At 43.3% G+C, this 16,884-nt stretch overlaps 1 protein-coding gene across 8 annotated transcripts in view; it reads right to left on the bottom strand.

The window, feature by feature from the left end:
* Positions 1 to 16,884, bottom strand: part of AUTS2 (activator of transcription and developmental regulator AUTS2) — a 788,413-nt gene that overhangs the window by 26,390 nt on the left and 745,139 nt on the right. For all 8 annotated transcript variants that reach the window (XM_074923165.1, XM_074923167.1, XM_074923170.1 and 5 more), the window contains one exon: positions 1,378 to 1,855. In XM_074923165.1, the coding sequence (XP_074779266.1) occupies positions 1,378 to 1,855 (478 nt within the window). The remainder of the gene's footprint in view (positions 1 to 1,377; positions 1,856 to 16,884) is intronic.

The following is a 16,884-nucleotide window of genomic DNA, read 5'->3' as shown; positions in this document are numbered from 1 at the left end:
TTTACTTCCCATGTGTCTCCACACCAAAACCAGAGACATATTCTCCCTCTCTGTAAGAGGTTGATATTCTGTCCTCCAACAACACAGGAATGACACACAAAGGAGTAATCAGCCCTGTGCATTCATTACTTAATTATCAGCTCCTTTCTACACGACTGCTTCTGATTCATGTTTTCAGGCAAATGAAGCTCAAAATCAGTCATCACTGTATTAATAAAAATTTAATTTTTTTTTGCTATGATTTAATAAGATGAAAGACTGCAGAAAATGTGAAATGAAGTTGAGAAGGCAACAATGTATATATTCTCATTGTGCACTTAATGTCTCTCCACTCCCACGATATAAAAAGATAAGACGTGTCAGCAAAATAAATATTTGTGATTATGTTGGTTGCAATTTTTCAGGTTTCATTTCCTACTAATGAGTATTTAAAATATATTCATGCATTGCTTAATTCCACTTGTCATTATTTCAAGTAATGACATGCTTCTATTTCAGTGACTTTCGAAGATAAGCAATACCAACTTGGTTAAAAATAAATCAAAGTCTTAAACACCTCCTAGTCTTTAGTCAAACCATGAAGCCACCATAATGCTGGTTCACCAGGTCTTGAAGGACACCATCTGCCTGATGGGGGCTCAGATTTGGGAAAAGATGACCTAGTGCTGACAGCATTAGCTTGGAGCAGGGGAAACCCGAGGTCCCTGATTCACAGAGACATCGCAGGTTCCTGTGAACATGCTGTTTAATCTCTCTGTTTGTCTTTGTTACCCCTCTATAAAAGGTGAGGCTTATCTCACTGTGACCGGGTGAAGAGAAAACCACTGAGGACTGCAAGGTGTCAGCAGTGCAGGAAAAAATGAAGCTTTGAAGTCAATGGTGCCAGACCGTTGGTGCTAGGCTGTCAGCAGGGCCAGCAGCAGCTGCACCATACTTTTTGCTCTAGGGGATGTCAGCAGTTGGAGAAAGCAGAAGATGTTTACAGGGATGGGAGGGTAAAAGAGGTTAGCCTTCAGAGAGCTGCTCAACCTGCAAGAATTGGAATTCTTCGTTCCTGGTCTATATTGCACAAAATCCCCTCTAAAAACCCAAGTAGGCAACGACAGGCAGGAGAAGTAAAAGCAAATTAACGAAGCACTGGAGAATACCTCACATTTCTGGGAATGCTAGATCAGAAATCGCGTGACCCTGACTTATTTCAGGGAAGGAATTAAGGTTAAATGCACCAATTCCCCTTTATTTCCCAGTGATGGGATGGGATGTACTGTCACTTCTCTCCTTAGCTAATTCATCTCTGCTCCCTCCAGGCACAGTAAAGCATCAGCACCAGGTCTGCGAAGACACGGGCCTTCAGCGCGCGCGGCTCTGTTCGCCTACCTTAAGCTGTTGAGGCTTAAACTGCTGCTGTTATAGGCAGAGAGTGGCTGCGAGAGGCTCTGAGAGGCCGGATGGGGCTGCACCGGAGGGAGGTTCGGGTGGGCCGGTTGCACCGGGGACTGCGGCCGCGGCGGGTGCTGGACGGGCGGCTGCGGCGCGGGCGGGCGGGCGGCTTCTTCGGGGGCTGGTGGCGGCTGCGCGGGTTGTGGCGGGGGCAGCTGGGCAGGAGCCTCCGGCCGCAGGGCGAGCGCAGGGCTGGGGCTGGGAGCCTCAGGCTGCGGCTCCAGCTGGGGCTGGGCCAAAGGCTGGGTCACCTGAGGACAAGGGTCTTTAGGCACCACAGGCTCAAGTATTGGGTCTTTACTGCTGTCCTGGCTCTTCTCTTGACTCCTTTCTAATCCTGATATTTTCGGGACAGCTGGGCCCCTAGCACCAGGGTCGTCATTTTCAGCTAGTGTACTGACTCCTAACTCTTTATCTGCAACAACAAAAGAAAGAAATAAAACAGTTAAGTGTGCGCCAAAACCAAACTAATCGCTGTGCCAGAGTCACACTCTGGGCAGTTATGTTTTGTTTCCGTCAAGGACCATGAAACCGACTCAAATCCAAAGTAATTTGCAGCAGCATCCCTAACCCTCGAGTCCTTCTCCTAATACTTCTCCTATTTTATCATACAGAGAAAGTTTCTAGTTGTCTTCATTAACGCATAAAAAAGCAAGCACGCAAAAGTTGACCTGAGCGTAATGGTTCAAGTGCTCTAAAAATCTTGAGTCAAAGATTCACATAATTGTCAAGGTTGGAAAAGACCTTGAAGATCATCCAGTCCAACCATCGATCAAATCTCCCCCCAAATCCCCACCTCTACCTTAGGAACAATACCAGGAGGTGTTGTGCTTTGCTTTGTTCTGTCTCTGCAGCACCATATATATCGATACAGCGGGTCCTCCATACTTGCTTCCTGGGTCTTGTCTCCTAAGGATTTGTTTCCTAACTTTCCCATGCAACCAGGCTAGCGTTTCATCAATTTTAAAGAAAATTGGTTTGGCACAATAATCCCTTGACTCCAAGATTTGGGGCCATAAAACAGCGCTGATACATTTCTGAGCGTGGGTACTATCATCCGTATGAGTATTTGGCAAAATCAGCCCCTAAATGATCACATAAAACCCACTGAAATTATCTACTGAATCACATAAGCACAAATTGGTGTAGTGCGAGGGGGGAGCTCCGCAGGAAGCCAGGCTCCACTGGGTTCTCTGCTGGAAGAACTGCTTGTTTTCTAGGAGCATCCCTTTATCCCTAATTACTATTATACGTTTACTATAACATCTCTATTGCCTGGGCTGCCAAACGAACAGAACAAAAAGATTAAGGGAAACATATTTTTGCTTTGATTTTTCTTTCAGTGACATTAATTTTGGGCACTACTTTCCAGAAGAATGACCAAAGAAGTCAAGAAGACAATGTGATTAGTCCCGAGTATGTTTTCTTTAAAGACAACACACTCTGCATGTGGTGTATGCATCTGCGTCTCGTCTTCTTTCTCCAATAACTCTCCTCAAAATAAACCACCTGGTAGAGAAGAGAGACCCTGTTTAGCACCACTCTTTTCTACTACTGTTACTCTACCATCACTCCCTTACTGACCCAGTGAGGAAGCAAATGCAGCGTGAGCTCTGTGCCTTATTACTTGAGAGCTAAACCTTAAAGCACATCTTAGTAGGAACCCAGGCTTTTTTTGGTTTGGCTGGTCACGAAATGACTTGGTTTTGTTTTCCAGCTCTTTAGTAATAATGAATTTCATTATAATTTTAACATTTGCTACAGTGGAGTTTTGCTCACTGGGGCTCTACAGCCATTTCCCATTTGAATTACACCCCAAACCTTCTGCCAATGAGTATCTGACGCATGGCATCCCTTTGAACGACTGTGGGGGAACACTGCTGACCCAAGAGCGGTGCCTGCAGCCAGGCAGGCAGGGGGATTAGGAGCACCATTTAGGGCAATATCACACAGCGACTCTGAACAGCTGGACTTACACCTTTGACAATTACAGAAATGAAGCATAAAGGGAACACGCAAGATTTGAAGGGGCTGGGGACAAGCTTCTAATTAAAAAGTATCCAGTGTTCTAAATAATCATAAGACAGGAAAACTTTACTCTTTCTTCTGCCAATTTTAAGGGGTAAAATGAATAAATGCATAATAAAATAATATACATTTAGAGAAAACTGTTGACAGCTACATCATTCAAACCCTGCAGTAAAGGAGTGTGGATAAAGATGACGGGGAGTGTTCTCTGCCAGTCCATAGCCCAGGCACACATGTGTTTGCCATCACCAGAGCTGCCAGAGAGCACCTGGCAGAAATGTGGCAAAAACATATCATCATTTGGGTTTAATTTCATGAAGAGATCATGTCAGGCCTCCTATTGCTAAGTGTTTTATGGGCCCTGTGCAACGGTGAGCAGCCTGGTAAAGTGAAGCTCATACTGTTTTAATAGTTTGTAGACAGAAGATGGGGAAAAAACCTTTCAGTGCAAAAGGGAGGTAAAGAGGAGAGAAGAAAGAGAGAGAAAGAGGGGGAAAAAAATAAACAGACTTATTTTAGGAGGACATACTTTAATCACTTCTGGAGTACGCAATCTGTAACAGGCAGAGAGGCTCCTCCACGAATTTGGATTGGAAGACTATGGGGGTAAGAGTGGGACTCCAGAGGAATAAAAATAATTACTCTGCTGTATGCCCAAGGTCTATCTCATTACAATTAAGTTGCAGGTTCTAAATAAAGGAAACTCAGTTTGCATTAATTCTTTGGATCAATCCTGTTTGATCAAACATTATTAAAAGTTATACAGAGTGTGATCACCACATGTGTTAAGGCAGGTCCCCAAGGAGGAAAGAAATGAGCAACAGTTTGTTCAGCAATAGGTGGATCTATGTTCCTAGTCCTTACAGGTGTAAAAGTTACGAGACTTTTTTTTTTTTTTTTTTTTACAGAAAAGCATAATAATTAGGGCTTTGAGGGCTTAGCCTTGCCATCAGAAATTCCCTACAAGATGAATACAGTAGGTGGTCTAAAAATCCTGCAGAGGTGATACTTCCAAATCTATGGGGAACACCTTGCAGTCAGTGCATTCATTAAATCTTTTCATTTGATATTTTTAGTGTCTCTCGTGTGTGTAACATTTATTCAGCACAGCTCTCTGCTGGGGCGTTTGTTCCTCACACAGTCGCTCCTCCTCCCCTGGAGGAAAGGGCTATGAATCCTAGTGTCTCCTGGGTATTTTTCACTGCTGCTTACATCTTCATTACACAGCCCCTTAAGTACCATTCCTGTTAGTTCACAGCTTAGAAGATGCTGTATTTAGTGAGATAATGTTATTCCAAATGTAAAACACTGAATGCGTGCACAGTTTCTCCCTCTCTCTCTGTCTTACACCATTACACCTACACTAACACCCCAAAACGGCATCAGATGTCCAGGAGTTTTTCTAACCCCAGCCCGCCTGGTACACACATCCCTTCATGGCTGCTAATTATGATATATAAATCAGAAGGAATTCTTCATCCCACGGTATCTATTTAGGGAGTTGAAATCCCACACCAGTGATGAACGCTACCAATTATATGTTTCGTAAGAAGGGCTGAAGTCTTCATCAACAGTACTTCAAGGTCATACATACAAGATTACTCTTTTTCTACCAGTACATCTTTGTGTATCACATTATTTCTGAATGTTGACTAACTCAGGGTAAAAACTAAGGGGAAAAAAAAAATCCTTCACATCACCATGACACAGGCAACCCAACTACAGAACTTTCTGAGTTTGTTTATGCATCATAGGAATTCATCTCCATCCAACAACTAAAGAAGCAAGCAAGCTAATGTTATTTGATGACAGTCTCCATACTCTACTTTGGATAAAGTGAAATTACTGCATCGGTATTCAGAAGAGCAGTAACTGTGATGTAACTTCTGTGCTGACACAGGCTTCCCTTTTTCCACTGGGTTGATATTGCATCCAGCAGCAGTCAGTCTTTTTACTGAAAAAGGAATAAAGCCATAATTCGATGCTCTCTGAGGACTGAGGAGAAACATTGGCTAAGCTCGTCCCACACAGACAGGACATGCAACTTCCATTATCTTCCTTTCCTGTCTTTGCCCTTTGATGTGTCTTAAATCTCAAATCCATCTATTTTTCACTTAACACACACAATCTGGGGATCTCTCTAGATGCAGGGCTCTCAGTCCCCTCTCCAAGTAACACAAGTGCAGTTAGCAGTTTTGCTTTGTCTATGTGATTATTACTTGGTTGGCTCAATAACACCAGAGGAGCAGACAAGGCCACACTGGGAAGACCTGTAAGTAAACCAAATGACTGCATGTGAACTAGAGACTCTGCAGCTGCGAGTTTACATTACATTTTATACACATTCTATGAACATACACATATACACATGCACTCCCATGTGTTTATATACATGTATGTTATGTCTAATACATATGCATTTATATTTATAGCCATATCTATCATATGTATACACATCGTTAACAGAGAAATACACAGTGCATGCAAACACGTCCATTAAAAGACAGGAATTTTTATAATGAACACAGATGATATGCAGCGTTCAGCTGAAATGCCATTGCCTCTCCTCCTAACGTGCAAACCAGTAAAATTTGACCTGAACTCTGTGTTCTGGCTCCTTTGTACCATTAGGGTGATCCAAAAGAGCTAGAGGATGGCCAGAGGTGGCCAGTTGAGAACATCTCAGGCACAAGACGAAGCCCAACTATTCTGCTGACAAAAAGGCCCTGTTGAAATTAGCCAAATTTGAAATTCCCAGAGATTCACCAATAATAAACGCTCTGATTTGGCCTGGTTAAGGGTTGTTTGCAGATAGGTTCAACATGTTTGGTTGCACCAATGACCACAGGAGATGCTAAGCACCAGCACGGGGCATTTCATGCCGAGAGCTGGGACACACCAACCTGGCCAGTCCCGAGTGGCAGCCAAGGACGTGTGAACTGGGCATCTCCGACCTGCCCTGATGGTACTTGGGGAACGAAATCTCCTTAGACAATGTCCTGCAGGATGCTGTCACCTTGCAGTGGCCAAACCACTTTTCTAAACACAAAATCACCCAACTTTTCCATGTCCAGGTCTGGAACAACTGAGTTTCATTCAGAAACTAAACTATATCATATCCTGTCACTCCTCCTTCTGTCCACGTTAGGATTTAGCCTCTCTGCATCTGGCCTGGGAATATTCAGGCATCTTAAGAGAGCAATTCAGAATCAGCACTGAATTGTCCATTCTCTTGAGAGGGTTCTGGACTAACCTCAAAGTCCCTATTGCACAAGTAGGGAAATTATAGGAGTTTTCAGTGTTTTGCAGCATTATCTTTGGGACTGAGCATTCAGCCTACCAAGGAAATATTCTATAGCATTATTTAATGTAAAAATAGCATTAATATTATTTTACTAGTTTGATAAGTTAAACTCTTTTCTTGACAATATTACCTCTGCCTAACTAAAATTTTCTGCAAACTTCTTAATGCAAGATAAAAAATTACATCTTTCAAAAAATATAAAAACTATTTTCCTCTGTTTTAACATGGATAAGTGGGCAGTTGGTGCAAACTGTCACAACCAATACAAACCATCATAACTTCTCTGAAGTCAATGGAATGCAGAAAACACATACCCCACTGACCACTGGCCCTGGGAGGTATATACTTCAACAAGCATTTTACAAGGCTTGAAATAATTAATCAGATTTAAGACCTGATTGTACATTTCATATTGATTAGACATTGGTCAATGAAACATTTGGATAAATAAAGGCAGATGACAGAAACTATTACTGCAAAGGATGGAGGAGGTTGTTGGGTACACCAGCCAACACGTATCATAAAGGCCCCAGAGCGATTCATCTGTTGTACTGGATACACATAATTTGCTAAAAACAATTTTTCATTTTTAGCACACAGCCATCTTTCATCCTAATTTCCAAGGACACTAACAAAGTATTTGATTATGCAAATTAAAAACATGCGTTTGAAAGCATGGTTACTAGCAGCTCTGTCATCTGCTGATACCAATTATTCCACAGTAAGCAGGTATTTAGTACAACTGAATAGCAAGACTTGTGACACATTTTGTATTTAATTATAAAACAGAGAAGAAAATCATTCAGGACAAAAGATTTTGCTACCTCCTGTTAAAAATGTTTATCTTCTGCGTTGAAATGGATTTAATTGTCAACAATAAAGTTGCAGATCAATGAAAAGAAGCACTTAGTGGAATTGCACAAGATGTTGACAATTCTTCAGTCATTGAGCTGCTTCTGGCCTTGATTTGAGAATGCAGAGTCCTCCAATATTTCACATGAAATAATTTATTTCATCCAGCTGTTAAACAGAACATACGCCATAAATGTAACTCCTATATCCTGTACACTGTGAGTATATTACTGAAAGCACTTGATGTTTGATTTTTTTTTTTTTTAAAGCGCCTCTTTACTTAATTAAAAGGAATAGGATATAGCTTTCTAGAGGAAAGTGAAGCACAGAACATCCAAACACCCCTCACTCTCTGAGATGATCACATTTTACTCAATGGGAAATAGATGCATGCAACCAAGTAACATCCTAACAGACCCTGGCAGAAAGCAACACCATGATAACTCAGTCCTGCTTCAACACACGCACATACACACACATGCACAGCCAAAGGTTTATTTCCAATCAGGAGAATCTCTTGGTTTCCTAGCCTTTTCAGTTCAGAAGCAATAAATTACATCATTAACCATCCAACTCTCAAGTATTCAATAGCAGCTACCAGCGCCAGAGTGCTTACTGAAGTGGACTTCTCTCGAATGGGCTGACAATCTTCCCACACGGGAACTAACGCTGGCAAAGTCACTGGGGGATATTCTTTAATAATAATTGGTTTGAGCACAAAGAGCTTTAGCTTCCTGTTTCAATTTTCTATTTTAATTAAGGAAATCCGGGTCTTGCAATAACACTATTTGTAAAGCACACCTAGCTTCACAGAAACAGAGACAATGCTTCATTAACCCAGGTCTGTGCTTTCTACCACTGACTGCAGCCAGCACAAGATTTTTCCGAAACAAGTGTAAAACCCTTGCAGCCAGTGTATGTAAAACAACCTGTCCAACCCATGAGATCTTGTGCTGATACCCAGTCAGACTGGATTATACCCCAAAACCTGAGATTTTCTTCCAAGATTTTCTAGAATTGTGATGAAAACCACGGGCTTGTTACGTACATAAATCTCAAGTCCCTTACGAGTATTCACAAGTTCTTGCTCATAGCAGTAAATTTCTTAGCATGTCATATGAAAACATTCCTTCCAGGAGGTTTTAATTTCTCACCTTTTAATTCCACTTGATTCTTGCGAGTCTCTGAGAAAGACTTGTCTACAAACCATTGATATTACCTATTCCTTAACTTTGTAAAGTTGCTTCCCCTTCTATCTCCTTTATAATTTTTTTCAGCTGCTATCTTCCCAGTCTTTCTTCCTATAAGACTTTTCCCATAAGCCTGATTACTTGTTTTTTCTGCTATCCTGTCACACCTCTCTGGCTTCTGCAACACGTTCTTTAGGAAGCGGCTGGCCCATAGTGCACAGCCCTCAGTAGCCGGAGCACTCATACCAAAGCATTTTCATTCTCATCTTATTATTCACCACTCAATTCCTCACTCACATCATAGGTGGCTGCTCCCAACTTGCAGCTGCAGACACGAGCGATGGTCTGCTTAAACCATCTCTAGTAACACCCAGCTTCTTGTCTTGACTTGTCCCAGCTACTTCATAGCCCTGTGAGGTCTACAGGTACCTGCATGTTTTCATTTCATGTGCACTGCTCTGAGCTTATCTAAACTGACTCTCAGTCCCTATTCTCCCAGCCTGATGAAGTTTCTCTATGGTTGCTAACGGCTCTCTCCAGCTCCAACTATCACAGGTACCCTTAGATCACGTGTAACTGCTCCTGTTTGCCCTCCTGTCTTTCACACTGACCAAGTCAGGCAAAGGACTCGAGACTTCAGCTGCTCTTAATCCAGTGCCATGTTGCAAGCAGATCATGACGAAAATAACCCAACTCTTTGCTCTCCTTTCTTTAGGTACATTTTGCTGGCAACAGTCCTTTGCTTCTTGGTTTGTAACAACTGAGTTTCCACAGTAGCTTTTTCTTCAGCATCTTCTCCAAGGCCTTTTGAAAGCCTGGATAAATCATGGCAACTTGAATGTTTGCTACATTGTCAGCTCAAAGGAATTAAACCAGGTCAGCGAGACAACGTCCCCCTCTCAAAAACGTCCTAGACTGAACCTCCTAGCACGACCCTCTGAGCGCTCTTAAATCACACGTTTAGTCCCTCTGCTCATACAAGGCAAGCTGGTGGTGTGAGCATCTCCTTCGCTGGTGCTGGGAGAACAGGACAGGCTGACAGTCCTCATCCCCAAACCTGTCCCCGGGCCATGCAACCCGACAAGCTCAGCTGCAGCACAGGCATTAAGGGGGCAGAATGAAACCACTGAGAGTGGAGACCAAAAACCTGGAAACTCAGGCCAAGATTCAACAGTGAAGCCCTCCATCTCTCATAAAGAGATGAGGATACAAGTCAGCGCTTGCAAAGGTCTGTCCAGTTCAACACCACTTTGGTTTGGCTTCAGAGAAGTGCCTTCCCCTCTCCTCTTTTGGCTATTACACTGCGACCCACCCAGGAGCCAGAGCAGAAGCACGGTGAGAGCATTTTAAACCTGCCAAGAGTAAATGAGGTGGCAGTACAAGACACTAGTCAATTAAAAAAATAACACACAGTAAGGCTTGATAATATTCTCCAATTATCAATAGGGACTGGATAACCTTAACACAAGGTTAACCCCATCACAGGCCGAGGGAAGAAAAATACATCGGGTTTATCCATTGCCCCCCTTTGCTTACTATTGATTTGCCTTGGCCACGTAGCTACTCCCTCAAATGCTCGTGACATCTGCTCGTCCCGCTCCTATGTGACAGGATTACTTGAATGAGCTTGAACAAAACCGGCTTTCAAAAGCAGCTTGAAATGTATCACCTTATGAACACTGATCGAATTTAGCATGACAGCTCAGTTTAATATATGAAGGACAAAAAAGATCTGTGATATGTTTATACAGAAAAATAAACCATTTATTCCCCCCGAGAGGTGTCATACCCATAACTCACCAAACACATACCACTGGTTCCTTTGTGAATTTGTTCTTTAGAGCCAAGAATTTTCTATTCTGTTTTTAAAGGCATGATGTCAATATAAGCTGAGAGCTTAAAAACTCCAGTGCCCCTCTTGCTAACACTAAGATGAGTTCAGCATGACCATGACAATACTGTCTTTTAATTACAACTATTTCAGCTCATTAGTGCCTACAGGAAAACTTTAATGAGCTTACACATCACAACTCCACTGAACGCTTTATGGTGTTCTCATGCCTGACACTATTTTGCTTGTGTTTCCAACGCTGCAGAGATAAAGATGGATATTATCCAACTGTCTGCTCTAATGCAGTAATGCTTAGGAAGAATTCTTCTGGCCTGGGCCATATCAATAAACGCAGAAATGAAATTTCAGTGTTCCAGGTTAACAAAGGGTCTCATTAAACGTGTTGGTTATGCGTGTCCAGTAATGCCCATCTCTTTTAAAATTGCATTTCTTGTATTGGGCTAAAACACATCTCATGAATGTTTTATTTTAAAAGAGGGGAAAAAAAAGGGGCCAAATTACAGAATAGGTTTAAATATATAGCTGTAACATAACTGAAGAGCTACCACTCCATTTTGTGTTTCACTGCTTTGACAACATAGTTACTAGAAGCTTTTCTTTGTACATAAACATAACTCTGCATACCAAATTCTTCCTGTGTGGGACAGTGGTAAAGAACTTAAAAGACTTTATAGAAATTAAAATAGAAAAGAATATGGAGTTAAGAAAAAGTCATGATAACGTCAACGAGATTTATGCCAGCAGATTGAGGGATGGGATTCACCCCTCTACTCTGTTCTCCTGTGTACAGCTCGGGGGATAACCAACATCAGAAGGACATGGACCTGCTTGAGCAGGGCCAGAGGAGGCCACGAAGATGCTCGGGGGGCTGGAGCACCCCTCTGTGAGGACAGGCTGAGAGAGCTGGGGGGTTCAGCTGGAGAAGAGAAGGCTCCGGGGAGACCTTAGAGCGGCCTCCCAGGGCTGAAAGGGGCTGCGGGAAAGGGGGGAGGGACTCTTGGTCAGGGGTGTAGGGATAGGATGAGGGGTCACAGTTTTAAACTGAAAGGGGGCAGATTTAGATTAGATAGAAGGAAGAAATTCTTCCCTGTGAGGGTGGTGAGACATTGGAAGGGGTTGTGCAGAGAAGCTGTGGCTGCCCCCTCCCTGGAAGGGTTCAAGGCCAGGTTGGACGGGGCTTTGGGCAACCTGGGCTAGTGGAAGGTGTCCCTGCCCAGGGCAGAGGGGTGGAACTAGATGATCTTTAAGGTCCCTTCCAACCCAAACCAGTCTGTGATTCTGTGATACTTCCACTTTAACTATGATATGGTTAATTAGCTGGTAGGATACAAGACTGACACAGTAGTGTCCTACCCGCAGAAAAGACACCAACATCAGGGTGTAAAGTCTGAAGCTGAAGACAACCCTGACTGCTGCAGGGTACTTTTGCAGTCCAAAACGCAGGGGTTTTCTATACAAACTGAAATCATTAGCCTGTGCATGCTTCAAAATACCATTTGAAAAATGTCCTATGCTCCTAACTTTTATTTTCATTCACATTGTCCCTTGCTGAGGCTAATTATTACCCTGCAACTGGTGTATTCAAAGACTCAAGCATTACACACAGGACTTTGTGGTACTGCCTCCATGTTGCAAGGAGCTGTAATTCTAAAAGGATTAAAAGTTTACCAGCACAGCCATGTAAAGTAGAAAATGAATTGTTCCCTCTTCTCATCTCTGTTTGGAAATTAGATTACAGGCTCCAAGTGAGCTGAAATACAGAATGAGGCAAATCCATGTGATTAGCTCACAGGTGGCCAGTGAGCCTTTTCTATGCTTCAAAGTCTGGCAGATTCCTATTAGCTGCAATAATAAAAAGAATGTGTACTTATCCTTCGGCCCAAACCCTGCCCTGTGCCAACATGGCTACCTGCTGGGCTAATCCTCAGAACCAATATAATCATCCTCAATTGTTATTTCATAAGTTTGCTCAGCTGTCATTTGGGATATACAGTATGTGTGGCTCACAGCCGTGCTGCCGGCTGCATGATGAGCTGATTTCTACACGGGTTCCAGTTCCCCACGACACCCTGAACAGAGGGAAGGAATCGCAGTGCTTACCCAGGGCAGCCCCACGTTGTCAGCAGCTGGTTTCCCAGCAGTGAGAGCAAAGACTCTTTCTATGTATAAACAGTTTGTACCATTAATCACAAGTGTTTCCTCTAAATAAACAAACACAGTTTCACATTTATCTCCTCTCTCCAGAAGGCACCCATGTGAGTGTCAATTCAGCAAAATACATCACACATTAAATCAGAAAACAGAAGAGACAGCTATTCCAGGGACGGTACAGAGGTCACATGTGATGCATAACATCAATGGTCCATTTAATACGGTATTTGCTTTCTGACTCACACCAGTTGCAGATGCAGAAGGATGATGTGAACGCAGCACTTAGTCATAACCTGCACACAAGGAAAGCTCTTCCAAGCCCTCTCAGCAAGAGGCCGGTTAATATAATGAACCTCGAGGGTTGCTCCCCAGCAAACTGATATCCCACCTGGTAGAACTGTGATAACATTTTTATTATTTCTATAAACGTCTAATAATCCTCTGAACCCTCCCTAAGCTCTTTACCTTAACATTATTTTGCATCAGGGAGCTCTACAACTCAACTTACAATTTCCTTTTGTTACTTTCAAATGCGTTAGGCAGGGAAATGAGAAGCCATCTCCCTATTCCCACATTACAGGCTCACCAGAATATTTTAAGCTAACTTTATCAAACTTTTTTTACACCAGAATTTAAAACAAATGTTGAGCAAGTGGTGCTCTGGATAGGGACAGGGGGGAAAAAAGTGCTTGAGGCAACTGTGGGAATGGAGGCCATGCTTTGCTCCCATAAACGTCCTTCCCCTTCTGCTGCTCACCACAGCGCAAACTCAGGATGCCACAAGCACAGAGCACGTCACACCTGCGCTCCTGGCAGACCACGAGGAAGGCTCGTGCTCGCAGCGCTGTCCCCAGCAGGTACGCAGCTCCTGGGCCGTGCCTTCTCACCCTGCGCTACCCTGCCCTGGCACGTGGGGCCATTTTATAAACCGGTCTGGGGAAGTAATCTGAATTCAAAGTAATCTCTTCTCTCTTCATTTCCTTTTTTGTAATCCCACCCTTAGCCTGAACTGGCAAAGCTTGCTTCAAATGACATTGCTGCTGGAAGAAACGCTTGCAAAACTCTGCCCCATCCTTTAAGCCCATGTGGCAGCACCCGCTGCAGATCCCCAAACTAGCAACAGCCTCGGTTTTAAAGCTCTTGGCCTCCCTCAAGTTATGCACATATTTAACTGGATGCGGAGTCAATTCTTGATTAACCAGCAGCTGATTATGTGATTTGTGGATTAACATGACGGAGACACCTGGGCTCAGAGGCACCAGCTGGCACAGCAGCGCCGGCGTGCCCAGGTGCCGCGCGCTCAGGGCGTACCTGCTCGGGGAGCTCCATGGCATGTGATCAAAGGTGTTCAGCAGCTTCCCTGCTCGCTGGTGTTACAGCCTCATGCAGCCAGGCTCTCCTTGATCTGGGCCATCCCCAGCGTCCTACAACCAGGGCAGCGGTAACAACCCTCCCCCAGGCCGGGGCTGCACATCGTGCCTGGGATTTCAACAGCTCTGCAAAGTGCCAGCAACAGCCAAACCTTTCCAGCAAGGAACCAGCCACTCACCTTCAGACAGCTGGCAGCCTCAACTCTGCAAAACTGCAAGCTAGGAATTTCCACCTTATCTAATAACCTGCTTGGAGATGCAAGGCACAAACCCCCTGTTCAACAGAGGCTCCTTTGGGTCGGCGCTCTGCAGAGCTGGCCTGCAACGCCGTGTCCGAACGTCCTCCATCTAGCACAGGTGAACACTGACAAAGGAGGTTTTATTGCTCAACTTTCATTTTTATCTCCTCAGCTGAACAACTCACTTGTATTTTATTTTCCTCTCTCTGTTCCTCCTCCCAAAAGCCTTTGATCAGGGAAAACATCCCTCTTCGGGCAGCATTACAGCGTGTGCTTCACTTCCAGCACACACTTAAGCTCACGTAACCACGGAGCAGGGTCAGACTGCAAGGATGGGCTTGGGGGTTTTGCAGAGTCCAGGGTTTGGTTTCTGTTCTCCTCCCACCACTCCCACTGGCAGCCTGACCCTCTTGCAGTGCTCAACTCACAGCTGCGGCGTTTTTTGGGTCCCATCACTTCACCCTGCCGTGCGCAGCGGGACCATGCCAACCCCCCAACTTCTGCTCACAGCACAATGTATTTGCATTAGCAAACTAGCATGAGTGTGTTTCTGTCTGAATCCTAGTAATTTAAAGAAAAATGTTTGTATCTTGGAAATTAACCAAACACTGACTAGTCTTTTACCAGAAGGAGCTGATTTAGGTAATTAATGCTAGCTAAACAAATAGACATACTGGACAGATTTTTAACGAACTGAGATGTAAATATTTTTACCCTTGTGGATAATCTTACTGTCAAATCAGTTCTACAAACACCCACGATAATCCCTTTTCTTTTTTTCTCTCTTTTGCTATCTGTCTCAGGTAGAACAGTGTAGATGCTTAGCGGTACCAAATGAAGGCAGCTTCACCCTTGCAATTTGGATGCTCTTTTGGATTCAGAAGTCAACACAGCTGACCTTGATGCAGCACTATAGCCTTGAAATCTTCCCCATCACAGACTTTGACCCCAAGCTTCCTCCTAGTTGAGGCTTTCATTTAAATCTCTTGCTGTAATTTAGCAAGGTGGTAAAATAAGTCCTGGCAGAGGCAGCAGGGGAAAAAAAAAGGACATTGCCATAACTGGTTTCATTTCCAAGGAGCAGAGTCCCAGCCCCGCAAGCTGGCTGATGGAGACAGGCCTTATCCAAATGTCCTAAAATCCATGGGGCTGCAGATGGCAGTGTCGAACAGAAGGTTCAGTGCCTTACAAAGTAAATTAAGAATAGGCCCATCTGTGGCATGAAATATCCATCTTGGAATGACGGGAACCTTTACAAATAACATTTATTTAAGTTTAAGAAAATACTTTAAAATTAGGACAAAAACCCTCACACATTCAGGTTTATAGCATTTTCACTTCTTTTCACAAAGGGAGGTGAAACTAAAAACAAATGTTTACTGGCTGTTGGGAGACCAAATTGAGCGCATATGATGTTTCAACAGCAGCCCAGTGAAATAATCAATACCTTCCAATTCATGTTATTGACTTTTTCTCATCCTTGCAGGCATGAGACTTCAGATGAAAGCATCAGAATCGCCAAATTGTTCAATTTGCTCTAGTTCAGATATTTTACACTGACATTTCTTATGATGGCATGTGGAAGCTTGTTCAAGAGAAGCTCATGAAAGGCAAAGTGGACTTTAACTCCCCAAATTCTCTATCTTGCTTCACTTTGAGATCCAGGGATGCTTTATGCAAAGCGTAAGAGAAATAGGAAATGTTTCTTCCTCTCTGTTTTGTCCTCTCTGACTCTGCTTCAGTTTAAAGGGACTTCAGGAAGAAAAAAACCCCACCTTCTGCTACTACCTCTGTTTGATCATATCAGAATTACAAAAGATTACACACCCGTAAACTGTATTACCATGAATAAAGGGTGTATTTCTGCGCTACACGGCCCAGAAACACATCTTGCAGAGTGGGATCAGCTTCCCCAACACCTCATCTTGTCCTTTTATGAGACAGTTCTGATAATATAATTCTGCACTACATAACAGTCACAATAACAAGTTGTTTGGACCACTGCAAAACAGCAAGAGCTCATTAAATCTTAGAGAATGTTTGCAGCTATTTTAGCACAGCCGTGATTTGTTACGACATAGGAAAACTCTATTATTTTGCCAGGTTTAATAGGTAATAGATATGCCAAGGCACATACTTCTTACAAGGCTATAAGAAGCTTTTAGCAATAACCCTCGAGGATGTATTGGGCAAACTGATCTTGTAATATCTCTAAATATATAAAGAAAATGATCTGAACTATGGAGAATCACCATGATTCAGGGACAGTGCAGTAGACTAGAAGATTAAAGTTCTGCTTCAACTCCTTCAAGACGCAGTTAGGTCAGTGCTTGTCCCCGTTTCCCTTCCCAAGTATTTAGACGATGAGCTTTTCAGGGCAGGGGCTGATGTAAACCAAGAATCAGCTCCTGCTTAAGGCCCCTCTGTATTCATTTCATGAGAATAATGATAAGGATTA

The sequence above is a fragment of the Athene noctua genome, chromosome 19 (genome assembly GCF_965140245.1).
Source record: "Athene noctua chromosome 19, bAthNoc1.hap1.1, whole genome shotgun sequence".
Classification (NCBI taxonomy): domain Eukaryota; kingdom Metazoa; phylum Chordata; class Aves; order Strigiformes; family Strigidae; genus Athene; species Athene noctua.
Note: the sequence above shows the minus strand (reverse complement) of the source record. Positions and strands in the feature narration are given on the sequence as shown.